This window comes from Plectropomus leopardus, chromosome 17, assembly GCF_026936395.1.
Source record: "Plectropomus leopardus strain MGB_pleo_1.0 chromosome 17, ASM2693639v1, whole genome shotgun sequence".
Taxonomy (NCBI): domain Eukaryota; kingdom Metazoa; phylum Chordata; class Actinopteri; order Perciformes; family Serranidae; genus Plectropomus; species Plectropomus leopardus.
Window position 1 is genome coordinate 19,029,731 of NC_142192.1, and position 15,963 is coordinate 19,045,693.

The following is a 15,963-nucleotide window of genomic DNA, read 5'->3' on the forward strand; positions in this document are numbered from 1 at the left end:
TTTTTGGATAGGCTGACACGGTGAAAAACGAGCCTCGTCCGTGCATTCAGGCACGTATCACCTTAAAACTTCTGTCGCCGCCAACTCAGTGTCATTGAGGTCCCAGGGTGACCGTTTTGGCATCTGGAGAGTTAACTTGGCAGCATGGCCTCAGGTGGTTGAGTTTTTTTTTTTTTTTTGGCTTATCATCAGTATGGTATCAAGTTTGTGCAGAACAAACAAGCATCCTGTGAGTTTGATGTTGTTTTCTTTGATGGACTTCAGAGAAAAGTTCGAATGCATGGCTTAAAAGGTTCAGGAAGCATTCTTTGAGGTCCATATTTTCCATGAGCCACATCTTCTGCACTAATATGTCTTTGGAGATGGAAACTTGTGGGTATTTTAAAGCCATGGATAGCCACATAATGGAACAAATACAATCAAGGAGGCAATAGGAAATACCCCCCCGATGTCTTCCGACATCAGATTGGAAAAGTTGAAGATTTCCACCAAAAGTGGACATGTTGATGGAAACAAGGTGATCTGGCTTGAACATGAGGTTCTTAAAGCTCTTGTTGTTGTCCGGTACAGTAAGGTTTAGGCTTGTAGCAGTAGAGTCCAGGTTCTGCCACAGTTACGCTCTCCCTGGTGGTCATCCTGGTGAGCACTCTTTGGACTGTCCTGGTTGGCGACTGGCACGGTACACTGGCACTGGTCAAGAAAGTAATTGCTGAAGGGAAAGGGTTTCACTGGGTTTTTTTGGTTGAGGTAGGCTAGCACAAGCTGCATAATTAGGCTAAATTGGCCTCAGGTATGGCTCAGACATCCTTGACAAACTGAGGTAGCTTTCTTTGGAGGTATGCAGCTTTTGGTTGAGGAAGAGTTGAGTAAAGAGTGCCTGTTCCTCTAAATGGCTCATATGGTGATAGACAATCATTGCTAATCCAACTTTCCCCTTCATAAGGCGTTCACAAAGGCCACTATGTTTCTTCCCTTTCTTATTGCAGAGGAGCTGAAGGCAAAGTCAAGAGTTCTGTCACAACAGACTAGTAATGGCTTAATTTGGGGTATTAACACCACAGCACACATCTTAACATGTCAGCTTACCAGAGGACGTCTGAGGAATATAATATATTTTGGTTATGGAACAGACTCCCACTGGTAAAATTGACATGAGTGTTTGTGGTGTACACACAAAAAGACTGTGACAGGATCTTATCTGGAGTGGCAATGCTCTCTGAAGGCTTTTTCTACATGCACATGTGCACATGCACAGGCAATAAAGGCAATAAGCTTTGGTTTGAGGTAGAGGTAAAGGATAGGGGTGGGGTGGCAAAGTACCAGGATATTTCCTAGTTCTATACGCTCTCTGTCACAGTTTTATTGAGGCTACTTTTAGGTTTTTAGCAGCATTTTGGAGGGAGAAGAAACCTATGACTGACCCCTATCAAAGAGCACAGAAGGTGCTCATTGATGGGAGGCTAGGGTTTTCTAAGAGAGTAGTGGACTATTGGAGGGGAGGAAAGGGATCTGGGTATTGATATTATTGACCCCTCTTAGCCGGTGTCCGTGCCAGGCAAACCTGACAAGTGCTGCTCAATGACGACCTGGTACTGTGCTGGACAAACCACCTGCTCACAGGAAGAGTCAGGACAGGAGGGAGAGAACAAGGACAAGGATCAGATACCAGATATCAAATACAGAGCTGTTTATGACATGCACAAGCAATGCACCAAAGTACCAGTGAAGTAACCCTTAGTTCACCACGATCTGCATTTTCAGACCTGAGGGACTCTTTCATAGCTTTGAGAATGTGGACTGCCAATAAACTGAAACGTTTCCAACAAGTTCTGGGTAGGAAAACGCTGGATCACGTACACCTAATCAAACAGTGTTGAGTGAACTCTGCCTCCATTGGTTTTAAGCCACCCAAAATAGTTAACCTAAAATAAAAATCAATATAAGTTAAGTATATGCTATCTTTAGAATATTTTCACTGCTTTATCTTGCTGTAAGAAAGCCCTTAACAACAGTGATTTGAAGTTGTTATATCAAAAACACCTGACTCCATTGAGAAAAAATAGTCACTATACTCCACTACAGAACTGTTTGTTCCAATTGTGCAGGCGATTGTAATATTTAACTGTAAAGACTACTTTTACTTATTGTAAAGTCTGTGTTTCTAGTAGCTTTATTTGGAAACAAACATCATTGCAAACTACTATCTATGTATCGTTTTTTAAGACCATCAGGCTGTTCTTGATCTTGAAGTAACCAAAAGGTAACTTTAACAATTTCTTACTAAGATTGCCAGATTTTGTAAAACAATTTTTAAAAACAATTCTCTTATTCAAGCCCCTACAACAAAACATATCCTTGAAAGTGTGATGAAACTGTACTTAATAAATGAAGTTGTTGAATAAGATTGAACAAGCTGTGACCAGCATATTCAAAGGGACTACCTGAGGTACTGGCTCCACTCTAGGCCGGTTTGTGCCATCTTTAGGGATGCCGTTGTGTCCTGTGTTGTCCCTCGGTACAGACCAGCTGTCCTGAGTCCCTTTACTGCAAAACAGACTGCAAATAAGTTACAGCTATGAGTGCAAATTCTGAATAACTTTACATCAGCAGAGCTAAAGAATAATTCATGAAAGTGCAAAATTCTCAAAAGCTAGTCTTTATGATCAATAGTCCTGGTTTCTATACTACAGTAAATATAGCACATTATTCATTGGATTATAATCTAACAATAACTACTGACAGTTTCTAAACACATAGTGAAAAGGATGTACAGTGTATAGGCACCTACCTGCGACGGTATCCAAACATGAGGAAGAGAACACAGAAGATGATACAGGCGGTGCCAATATGGATGCCAATAACAATGCTGCCAAGCGAGGCCTCTCCATCCCTGCACTGACACAGACTGTCTCCTCCTGGAAACAAACCCAGCACTAATGAAATATATCCCCCCAAAAAACCCTGAGCTTTAGCCAAACTAGCATCTGGCACATATAAATGGTCCTTTTCATTCAGAGATTTACACATTGCTTATATTATAGTCTGAATCTAAAGGTCAGACACTCTATACAATTTATTTCATTGACAGTTGCAGTCCGGTGGTTTATTGTCTGGCAGCCACTTCAGTGTTAGAGCTCCCTTTCTAGCAGCCAAAAGAATTTTAAAGAGATATTTATCATATATCGGGAAATCATTTTGAAGTTATCTATAGTGTAACAAAAAAGCAATCAACTTTGGCATGAATGTCTTTATAAGGATGAGTCCAGGTGATCTGCCATTTTTGCATATTACCACCATACTTCCAGCAATGTCCTTAAGAGTCTCTTGGTCTAAGATTTTTCTTTGATTCTCTCTCCAATTTGCCTTAGATATAGACAGAGCCACACATGGTTCCCAAAAGTCTCAGAGGAATATAGAGAATTTAATAGTGCATGAACAGTTCGCTTTCAAAGCCAGTTCTGCACCATGAAAAGCCCACCGCAGAGTAGCCACCATGTGGAAAAACATATTAATGAGTGCTCATTTAGACCTATTAGTAATGTTGATAGGCTAATTTAGAATTAATAGACCAGGCTACCTTCACTATAAGGCTCAAACAAAAGAACTGCTGTGCTCAACTCAAGTGACTTTTGAGCATAATGGATGCCGACCCCAAAATCACAAAATAGCAAATGAAGTTGTCAGAACTCATGAAAAAAGTATCATTGCATTTAATGAAAAGGAAATAGATGCCTTTCAGCCCCAGGCTTTCCTCAAGGATACTTCATTATAAGGCTTATATGTTTTACACCTCCAGACACACTTTTGGCCAAAAAGAAAAGTCTTTTTTAAAAGTAAAGGTTAAAAACTTCTGATGTAGACTGTCAAATCAGAGTTTCATATTGTGATGCATTATTGGGCTTTTAGGCTTTTGTTGTAGGTTTATTAAATAATAAATTAACTAAATTAGGTACATTATTCTTTACTTTTCTTAACATTTTATGGGCTTCTACTGTGTATTTACTAGTCTGAAATGATGAAAATAAATGGCACACACTTATACCTTTATATACCTTCATACTCCAGTGATATTTTCGTGTGGGTGTTATAGGATAAATACTTACTATATTTCAACTTTGCAATAGTGACTTAAATGTACAATAATTATTGCAACACTGCCTTAACTGTACGAGAACAGGTGCAAAAATTCAATTGCCACAATACTCAGTGCAATTATTCAGCTGTGCAATATTCTTCAGTATCCTAATTTATTCTGATCAACATCACTCTTGAATGTATTTAACATATGATGCATATACTGTAGGCCTACATATTCTTATTTCAAGTCATATATATATATTATGTCGCATCTTGTAATATAATACACATATTTTTAGATTTCTAAAACTTCACATAATAGTTTTATACATTGTAATGTAGCTTAGTGGGCATATTTTATTTTATATGTTTGCATACTTCTTATTTTCATTCCCCTTATTTCTACTTTTTTATAATACTCTATATGCTTTACATTAAAGCGACTGTAACTTATCATAATTACCCACTACAAGTAGTTCCAATCCTGATAATGATTTTTTTTTTCTTCCCAGTGTTTTGCACAGCATTCACAGGTGTAATCAGTCAGAGGAGGTGCTGAAAGCTGTTTCAGGAAACAGCTTGTGATCACACTCACCAGTGGTTTTGTCACTTGTGCCTTCCTCTGCAAGCGACACCAGTCTCTTGGAGCAGTCACTCTCCCCATTTCCATTGTAGGCCACCAGTTTGACTTCATACACGGCACCCGGTTCTGAAACAGATTGCCGTGTACAGAGTGAGTCAGGAGCTTAATAAATGCTTTTAAAGGAGAATGATTTGTGTTTTAAGTGAATGTCTCTGCTGATGATATGTTTTTTTAAGAGTTACCCATTCCTGCAAAACCTGCATGTATTGTATTTGTATTACTGGCAACAATCGGACAAAACCTCACTGTGTCACTGTCTTTTATGCCACATCATATTGTCTTGTTTGTGCATTACCTCTAAATCTTCTCTCAGTCGTTTGACCTTTTGGCTTACTGGACCACGGATAACCCATTTTACAATATCTTAAAGATGTCTTTTAGGTTGCCGATGTTTATATTTCATGCTGTGAATTTAAAAGGCTCAATCAGTAAGAGGCGCCGCACATGTTACACAAGTGTTATGTTACATTCATTTCTTACAGCATCCTCTGTATGCTGCCTGTTGTGATTGAGACATGATGTGTACGTTTAACCATGGGGCCACACTTTCAACAGCAAATTACATCCATTTAGATGACGAACTGATGAGATAATTGTCATGCTGCACATGAAATATAATTATCATTGACGGCACTTCTGCTGTGAAGATCAATGCGTGTTCGGTGAATTAGTGACAGCGTGGACAGCAGCTGTTAGAGAGGCTTCAGGAAGCAAAGGTTGACTGATAATAGACAGACACAGAGTTATTCAGGCACATCTGTAGGCTCATTGTTTTATCAATAACATTCAACTTTTCAGCCTTTTGTTAAACTGCAGCTGAGCAGGGAAATATTTCTTCACATTCAGCTTTTAACACATTGATATGCCATAAGTCAGTATGGTAATATGTTCATTTTCAGGCCTGTAGTTTCCTTTTAGTTTTCTGTGAGGTTGGAAAAAGCTATTAGAAAGATGTATGTAAGTTGGCACAAATTATGTACAACATTTTCAAGACAGTGGGTAGACAGTGTGCAGGAAGTTGTTGAAATTCTAAGCAGGTTTTGTTTTCTAGATTGATTTTAACCCTTTTAAACCTGGATCGATATTTTCTTTTATTTTTCTTGTGCTGCATTCAGATGCCTTTCACAAGCACTTAAAACCTTTGACACCTGAGCAAATTGATTGGATTTCTTTTGAAAACAATTAGAGTAAATTACTAAAAAGAAATAACAAAAAATAGGAAAACATGTCCAGAAAACTAATCATTAGATGTCGTTATTATAATCATTTATTTATTTATTTTAGCTTTTCAGGTCATTGCCTTTTTTTTTTGTTTTTTGTGTGCTAATGTTTAGGAAAATTCCTTGTAACTTTCAGTAATTTCATGAATATTTTGAGAGTTAATTTGTAGAAAGTTGCTCAGTGCCTTTGTCCTATGTTCTTGAAATAAATCAGGCAAATTTGCTCAGGTTTCAAAGAGTATAAGAACTGTTCCCACCAAAACCAAAACCTTTTACTGTTTATTTATTATTGGACACTCCATATTTGCTGAGTTGTATTCGTGTATGTTGTATGTGTGTATGAGTGTATGTAATTTTACATTGTTGCATAACCACCTGAGCTGCTCTCTACTAACTAGACTAGACTTTTGAACGCTGTCTGGATTTATGGTTAAATTTTACAGCTTTCTATGAAATTATAAGAAACTGTGGTTCTGCTATGATAACCTGCATTGATCTGTCCACTTGGTATGTTCACCTCTGACACTTTTACCGTACGCCCCTACCAATAAGTGTACAAAAGAAACGCTGATAAACAGACCAACAAAGAGAGACAGACCAGTCTATATCTGACCAAAAAAAGATCTATTAAATTAAATTGGAAAAAGCTCTGCATAATGTCCCAAAAGAAGAGAGGGGTAATGGTTACTACTCACCACAAAATCAACAATGCAACACATTTGACGGTCAGTGGTGCCAGATTTTGTAAAAATTGTACATTTGGTGTTTCATAGAGGTGTTACATTTTGCCTTTGAAACAGAATCAAATAAAAGGCGACGGCGCTGTTCAGCTGACGTCTTGAATTTCAATACAATCATATTGTTTTGTAGGTGAGCAAGATATGTGTTGTTATGGTTACAGGCACTAAGCCCGAAGGTGTCGCTGTGCAAACAAACGTGGGGGAGAGATCGATGTGGCTGCTCAGGCATAAAAACAATGGCATCTTGATGGTGTGATGTGGAAACTTTCATTTTTTGTTCTGTTCATTTCATTTTGTAGCAACTATTAAATACTGTTAAATGTGCGTGAGAACAGAGTTTTTCAGTTAATTTACCTGACAAGATTTCATTTTGTACACATGATTAAGGTCAGTGTGAGGGTGATGTTTGTGTCAGCTACAGCAAAGGAGGCAACACTTGTAGTAAACCTGACAGTTAACCTTGTCTAAGATACTTAATGCTTCATACTTGAGTGCAAGATCTTACCACAGCGATAGCCGAGTTTTCACCCACAGGCCAGATTTGGTCCACAATAGGGTGCCAGGTGGGCTGACAACCATTTTTTAATTCACAATAAGATTCAGAGAGGTTTTTGTGTACTTTAAATGTAATAAGGTGCCAGTGTGCACATAAAAAGCACCAAGTCTCTTCTGTAGTGCAGTTAACATCATATTATGCATACACTTATCATGATGGCCCACCAGCAGACTGAGACATAAACTACAAATTTCAGTGTTTGTAATATTCATACATTGTGCAAAATAGGAAAAAGCTAATTTAAAGCCAATATCGGCTGATTAGGATAGTGTACTGGTATCATCGTGCATTTATAATACAAACTGATTAATATTATTCATTTTGTTTATTAACTGGCCCCTGGCCTTCTGTCATTTTGCAAACATGGCCCCCGGAAAAGAAAGTTTAATATTCCTGTCTTACACACTCACACACACACACACACACACACACACACACACTCACACACACACACACACACACACACACTCACACGCACACACTCACACACACACACACACACACACACAGTGACACTCACCCAGATTGGCAATGGTGTGGGCATTGATATAACAGGGCAGCTGGATTGGCGTCTGGAAGTCAGCGTGGGGGACCCTGCGGTAGGACAGCCTGAAGCCCTCGGCCTTGCCAGCCTTACTAGGGAGCTCCCAGAGGACCTGCACGGCGCTGGAGTTCACCACCTTGGTGAAGAAGGTGGGAGCAGTGGGTACTAGATGGAGAGAAGAGACAGAATGAGGGTGAGAATTTTGTCCAATCTTTGCAAACACCTACTGTCAAGCATCTTAGGATATTTAAATCTTTAATGCATTCAGTTTCCATTTCTTTCAACATGGCCTCTCCAGCTAGAGACAAGCTTGTCTAATGTCAAGGAAGTGGAGCAGAAATGAACTCTGCATGGTTTCGTCAGTGTTTGCTGTTCTTACCGCCCCCTAGTGTTGTGGCCACCACAGTGTGGGACTGCTGGCTGGCTCCCAGAGGAGAGTAGGCCTTCAGGTAGAGGGAGTAGGTGGTGGCTGGTTCCAGGTTGGTCACATCATGCTGAAAGGTCCCTTTACTGATGGCTTCCTGCAGCTCTAGACTGTCGGGCTCTGAAGCACACACAGGAATTTACAATTAGACATCATCACAAACATTTTGAAGTGGATTGTACCTTTCTCTGGTGTGTGGTCTAAGGGACACTCACCTCCTATCTTGCGTATGTGAAGGACATATCCGATGATGCTTTCAGTGACTTCGGCAGGTGGCTGGCTCCATGTGATCTGCAGGGCGTTGGTGGAGAGCACGCTGGCTTTGAGGCCCTCAGGGGCGGCGGGTAGGTCTTTAGCCTGGGCCACAGCCAGGCGGGCACTGGCTTGGTTGGTGCCGGCACTGTTCTCTGCGATGCACTGGTAGATGGCCTCATCGTCTGAGCTGATGCGGGTCAGAGCCAGAGTGCTGCAAAGATAACACACAGCCTAATGATTTCACTGTTGCACAGAGTGAGCAAATATACAGCATCAATAGCAACATTGTAACTACACCAAATACTAGTATTGCAACATACCCTGCTCTACGACTACTGTTACTTTTACCAATCACTCCTGCAACTACAACCACTTTTGCTACTGCTACAATTATAAGTAACACTATTACGATGACTTGTTACTAACACTAACACTCACATCACATTATACTGTAAATGCTGTATTAATACTACAGATACTTTTTTTTATACTTTATTTAGCTAGGAAGGTCCCACTGAAATATAAGATCTCAGGGAAAAAAACAGGAAAAAAATGAATAAAATAAAATGAAAATAAATAAAAAGTAAAACTAAACAAACACATCAGTAAATAAGTAAACAAATAAAAATAAAAATGCAATGACATAATTTGTACTGGTAATAGTTCCTCAGTTCCTGCTGTAGTGACTACTGCTCTCTAACTCATATGATTTCAGCTGCTGCTGCTGTTTAAAATTGGGCAAATTGGGTAAATGGCCTCAGGTCTACTTTGCAGAAACTTGATTGACTTTAAGTTAATTCAATAACTTCTTCCCATACCAACAGGGAAATTAAAAAAGTTAAAATTTGTTTGGGAATATACTTTAAAACACACTATGAATTAATATTACAAGAACCGAATAAAGCATTTTGGCCTTATTTTAAAGCTGAGTTAATGAAAGCCCCGCTGTCCAATCTAGTATCTAGTACACACACACACACACACACACACACACAGGACAAACAAAGTGCAAAGAGAGCAGGAGAAGCTGTAAAATCCTAATATTTAATGTCATATTAATCCTAAAATAATGCACCTGAATGGGATAGTTGAGATAGCAAGTTAGTGAGAAGCTAAGGACCTTCCATCCACAACATAAGGCTATTTTCTTGTAAATAATCTTATCATATCTGAAAATGTGGTTACAATGAACGTTGGATATATTTGAAAGTGGAATACATCACAGCTATACAGTATATTGAGGTAATTTAAGGTAATTTATATAAAGATAGAAATATAGAGATTAAATATTCCAATGGAAGGATGGGATTTGTTTGTTCAGTCATAGGCCGCTCACTGATCATCAGACTCAGTTACTCCTCACTCTGTGAGCAGCACTGCCACCGTGTGGTACAACAGATACTGCAGGACTAAAAATAGGGCCTGCTGTATATTTGTGGTGAATTGCACAGATTGGGCTTTTGATACTCACTCCAACCTCTCATTTCAGTCAAACCACAATAATTCAGGATTGTTGCTCTGAATTCTTACAAAGGTGCACACGTGGTTGATTCAAACCATGCAGTGGAAATGAGGCAGAACTGACATCTAAATTTTGCCCACTTTCAGTTATACTTCTATGACAAATTTAAAATTACATCAGCACTGTAAAATGTTGCAGCTGGCTCTGACTTTGGGTTGTCATGATACTTATGGTTACGATCAATATGTTTGCCACAGATGTTCTTTGTATGCTTGAACGGCCTAAGGGCTGTGCTCCGTGAAAGGTCAGATACCACAGGTAGTCTTTGAAGGTAAAGTTACTTTTCGGTAAGCATAGCTGGCCTGTCAGGACCATAGTGGATTGTCTTAACTTGGTTTCGTTAAAAAGTTTGTTTTAATGGTTAATGATATATTTTAAAGATCAATTGTGCTGTGTGGCTGTCCATACTGTTCCTACAAGGCTTTACATGGAGACTGAAGTCATTCATATCCTCAGTTTCTAGTAAATTAAAGGAAAAATTAATACACTTACATCACAACACATCGCTACCACCACCTACCTGTTGTTGTTGGTCAGCTTGACGTTGTGTCCAGGACTCAGGACCTTGCCGTTCTTCAGCCAGATGAGGTGAGGCTCAGGGACGCCCTGGGCCACACAGGTGAACACAGCACTGCCCCCTGCGGGTTTGGACACAGACTGCGGCCACTGCAGGAACTCAGGAGGAGCTGAGGAGGAGCAGAGAGGGAGATGAGACAAGGGGTTCCTCAATAAACCCTTTTTTCCTTTACCCACCAACAGCCTTTGTTGACAGCCAACAGACACTGAAACACTGATGTCATAGGTACACTGATTTACATATACTACAATTTATAGTATCAAAGAGGCCTGGTGGAGACAATTCTTCTGTAATACTTTTTGCTTTTTCACTCATACCAATATACACTTTTTTTCACTAACTTGACAATGCATCCAGCTGTACATGTGAAGTTACAATGTGAAGTTATTACATAACCAATGCTCTCTTAAAAGTGCACCAGACATACATTCTGGCAATTTTGCCATTTGTGGAACTAATTTGTTTGTGGCCAATAATTGTTTTATTACCAATGCTTTTTTTGTAATCCAATTATATTTGTCACTTATTCCAAAAAAAATGCCATGCAATCTGTATAAACTGACTACTTTCCAATTTAATCTGGCCCAACCTTATCTCTATCTAGTCAAGAATAAAACTCAATCACATCCTCATCAAGTTATTCATATATTCTTATTCTGTGACAATTTATTAGCATTATGTGAGGTGTTTTTTTAAGCTTATATGCATTATGGACTTTTTCATTCTAAATAGTAAAAAAGGATATAAACCTTTATGTTTTCAACCTAAAAACTTTGCAGCTCAATATCTAAAAACTGCTCCGAACGCAGATAGAACCATATAATTCTAAGGTGGTGATTTATTTATTGCATGTCTTTAAAACACAATGTGGAATAGGCCAAATTCAAAGCAGAATTGAATAATTATGATATGGGTCAAAGTACATCCTCTAAAAAAACACTTGAATGACAGTAAAACTTACACACATTGAAACTTTTTACTTTGAAAACTTTCTAAAAATATTCAGAAATACACAGATTGTTGCATTACTTTATATTCCTGTGAATGTGCTTTGTTTAATGTGTGAAGGGTGTCTCTCCAAACTCCATACAATAGTAAGGTCTCTCACAGACACACACACACGGACACACACACACACACACACACACACACACACACACACAGAGCCTGCTGACCCCAGTCAGTACTTGGCCGACCAGATGCAGGCTTGACTGCTCCTCCTGACACCCAGTTCAATATAGCCACAATAGACATGCATATATCTGCTGGGATATAGGCAGCACTCACACACACTTCAGCCCACGCTCAGCATCTCATTGATCTATTGACCTGAACACCCTCTGTGGCCCGACACCCCCCACTGAGGGGGATGTGTCAACAAGATGGCCATTTCAATAAGGATGCATTCATCACTGCAGCCGCAGATTTCTCTTTCGTCTGATGGTCAGACCACTTTTATTAGAGCCAGAAAACTAACCCATGAAGGAAACAAGTGAAGGAGGTGATAACAGCAGCCTGTGTGTGAGTGTTAAACCCTAACAAGAGAGAAATGCACACATGGTGGGGTAAAGGATGTGGTTTTGGTTTTCCATATTTACATTTAACCCTTTGAAACTCATAACTACATCACTTGCAAGGAAATTGCAAGAAATTTTTAGATTTAAGTTTTTAAAAGCTAAAAAATGACTTGAATGACAATGATTCTAATTATCAATTATATATTTAATATTATGTTACAGAATTATTTATATTTTTTGAGGTCATTTCCTAGTGTTTGTTTGCTTTGTTTGTTTTATTTATTTATTTTACTTAGCTTCTTTTCTTTATTTTTTTGCTTTTTGCTCATTTTCAGATTTTTCTTCATTTCTTCATTATTAAAGGGTTAAATATAACATTAGTGTGTCTCATAATCACAAGTTGCTACATTAGGGCGGTGACAAAACAGAGTTAGCCAGCATGATGAATTCATTTTGAAATTTGTTTAAAAACAGTGCACAATTCATGCCTTAAAGCTGTCACACAATAGTGCAGGTGCTGTAACCACGAACCACTGGGTGAAGAGGGGAGCACATCACACTGATCTGCATGAAGAGCAAATGGCCTTTTCAGCCCAGCTGGACAATGGAGGTCAAGTTTGTTGCAGAAGGCGACTGAGCCATATGTGCATTTTGGTGTGAATATTCAATGTGGTGAGAGTCAACTGTAAAGCGTCGTTTTGAAACTAAGCATTAGAAAATATTTAAAGACAAGTTAAATTAAGTTGGTACAAATCACTGTGTGTCTCCGGAAATCAGGCTACATAGCTCAGAGTGTGTTGCTAAACATGGGAGCTCATTCAAAGATGGAGATACATGAAAGAGACTTTCCTGAACAGCACTGAGGTTTTTTGGGGGATGGAATAAAGACACAATTATAACCAGGATTAAAGACTTGTCTAATCACACTGGTCATCTTCATATTTGAAAATTGACGCTCTCAGTGAAAAACTTTGCACACTCCTATTTTACTAGTGCTTTACATTTCTGCATGTGCTTATCCAATATTCATCACAGCTATTCCATTCTAGTTTTTTTCCTGAAAACTAATTTGGAAAAATGTTGCTCGTGTCCCAGATAATGTCACAGTTTTAACATTATTATTAAAAAATAGCATTGCATTGCATTTACATGGGAATTAGTAACCCCTTAATGATCTGGTTTTTGGGATATTCCATTTATGTGTTTGAGCATGTAAACACCATATCTCAAATATGATCATAACCAGGATCAGCCTGATATACAGGTTATTCATGTCCATGTAACCACAGTCTATTTTTCAATTAACACCTGCCAGCAAATCAAAAATGAAAGGATAATATTTTCAATGGTTAATATAATGTTATCATTGCAAACAAAAGATCAAGTTCAAGGCAGAGTTTTTCGCATTTTCAGGTTTTTGCTCTCTCTCTCTCTCTCTCTCTCTCTCTTGTGTGTGTGTGTGTGTGTGTTTGTGTGTGTGTGTGTGTGTGTGTGGTCATTATCTCCGGGGACAGTAGCTGTCCACCCCTTCATCTGTTCAGCCGCCCCACCATCATGTTAGAAAGTGTCAGGCATCCTCAGCTGACCGTTCATCAGTCGATCTATACTCTGTATTGATCTGTGATTCTGTTGACCTTGAGTTTCGCCCCACCTCGTACGCGCTTCTTATTATGTTTGGTCCCTTTTGTTTGCAGAGGGGTCCATTCATCTGTCCACTGCTTGGACAAACACTGAGCATTACCAGATTAACATAATATGTGTGTGAGCTGAACTCTTTTCCTCACAAAAGTGAACATTATATGAGCAATAGATGTGTTTAAATTTGAACAAATGAAAGTGCTCTGAGGGAAATGATCTTCCAGAGGTTCTGAATATTATTGCAATAAGCCCCAAGGAGTATTTTAATGGGTTATGCTTCCTTTGAAAGTGCTCATATTTCTTTATAATCTCTTATGATGTTACTTGGAAACAACTACATATTCTGTTATGAAGTTAGGAAAAGTATACTGTGACAGTACACACAGTAAGTACTAACTTTATTTAGTTTTCTGAAAGAATCAGGGATTTGTAGTACATAATTATATAATAAAGAGTCTAGTAAGAGTTTAAAGACAGTTGACAGCATTGGTGAAATCATTAAAAACTCACAGTTTTTACAATGCCAACATTTTTCTTGTGATTGGGTTGTTATATTATAATGAATTAAATGTATTTTGATTAATATTACTGATGCATTATTGTCAAAGCTGCATTTTTGGAGCTTATTGTACACTGCTGGGTGGTTTAATCGATAAGAACGCATCATATTTTGGAGCTCATAATGTGTTTTGTCTGTAAAATCTTACTGCAAACCAGTAACTGTACAGCTGTCTGATGAAAAAAAAGATTATTTTCTTTACATTAAGTTGACTAGAAGTTGTAAGTCACAAAAAATAGAAATGATTGAGTAAAGTACCAGTAGTTTTCTTATGTTTTTGTTGTACCTAACATATTATGCTTTTCTGACAGTTAGCTTCTGTTTTATTTCCCTTAACACTCAGGTAATGTCTGCAGCTATAAACAGTAAACCCCCTACAACCTTTTCCTCACAGAGGTGGGGTACACACTTAAAATTGTACATAATTATAGCATTTATGTACTTAGTTACATTGCCAAATACATATTTCTATATTTTATTTTTTCAATGCATTTGAAGATTTCGACAGATTTTGGTGCTGATGTTGATAATGAATGTGAGAATTGCACTGAGAGCCTCAGTGGGATCTGCATGATAAAAGATCTGCAGCTCAACTCATCTGAAAAACAGGACAAAAATGGAGAGGAAGGAGGAAGGGGATGGGCGTATTTAAAGCACCATTCTCTATAATGGCCGGCCATCCTTTGTGTCTCCCTCTACGTGGTGACACCCTGGTTGCCCTCACCCCTCCACTGGGATGCCATTTATCTTTCAGCTCTCCCTAATTAACTCTGAGACCACACCTCCTTTCCCCTTCCATATCTGTCCGTCCTGACTCCACCTCCTCTCTAAATCCAACCGTTTTCACAGAAACACACCCTAAAACCTCCTGTCGAGGTCAGGGGTCAGGGGTCACGGGTCAGAGGTTGCAGGTCATCAATCACCCTCTCCTTTCCCTGCCCCTTGGACCTCCCTCTTGCACCTTGCACCTCACATTGACCGTCTCGATGTCTTCCACTTTTTGTCTCTTTGTCTCCTTTGTCCCTGCAGCCTGACCATGACCGTGGACACACAGACGGACTGGCACACAGGCTGTGTGAAAGTTCAGACCTCAGCTAAAACCTTCACACTACAAACACAAACAGCAGCCAGACGCACTGATTCCCAGTGAACTTGACTTCAGCTGAATAATAAAAACACTCACTGAGTCATCAAATCATCCCTGCACAAACTCTTTAACAACTGTAATGGACAAAATTAACTTACCGGCTTCACATTTTCTTTTTGTCTAATTTGGGGACTTGCAAAAAGCAGCCATGGCATGAACATGTTTAAATATGTTTAATTAAAATTTTTATTATTAGATTTTATTTTTAATCAATTAATACATGCTCGTTTAGCAAGTTTTTTTTTTTTTTTGCTGTGAATTTGGACTCAGATTATCCCAGTATTTTTTTCTCAGAATTTATGCACAATTTTTATTTCTGCATTTATTTTTTTTCTAAACCTGCAATCTTTTTCTTGTCCATTCAAAGGCGTCCTTTCATATAATTCAAATTGTATTGACACAAATTTGATCCCATAAATGTTAAACACCCTTCCCAAGGTACAAATAGCTATATAGAGTATATTGCTGTTTTATCCCATGTATGCTCTAATATGAGACATAATGTCACATCATCTGAGATAAAATGACCCAGTGTCAATAAAAG

At 38.6% G+C, this 15,963-nt stretch overlaps 1 protein-coding gene across 2 annotated transcripts in view; it reads right to left on the reverse strand.

Annotated features, from left to right (window-relative positions):
• LOC121958162 (immunoglobulin superfamily DCC subclass member 3) overlaps nt 1-15,963 on the reverse strand; it is a 53,330-nt gene continuing 37,367 nt past the window's right edge. The window contains exons 8-15 of one of the 2 annotated variants that reach the window (XM_088090291.1): nt 10,502-10,667; nt 8,420-8,670; nt 8,160-8,324; nt 7,757-7,945; nt 4,673-4,786; nt 2,789-2,915; nt 2,442-2,544; nt 1-1,610 (exon numbers count right to left, since the gene is read on the reverse strand). In XM_088090291.1, the coding sequence (XP_087946417.1) occupies nt 1,536-1,610; nt 2,442-2,544; nt 2,789-2,915; nt 4,673-4,786; nt 7,757-7,945; nt 8,160-8,324; nt 8,420-8,670; nt 10,502-10,667 (1,190 nt within the window). In that variant the 3' untranslated portion in view covers nt 1-1,535. Of the gene's footprint in view, nt 1,611-2,441; nt 2,557-2,788; nt 2,916-4,672; nt 4,787-7,756; nt 7,946-8,159; nt 8,325-8,419; nt 8,671-10,501; nt 10,668-15,963 lie in introns of both variants that reach the window. The other variant, XM_088090290.1, reaches the window with a different exon arrangement.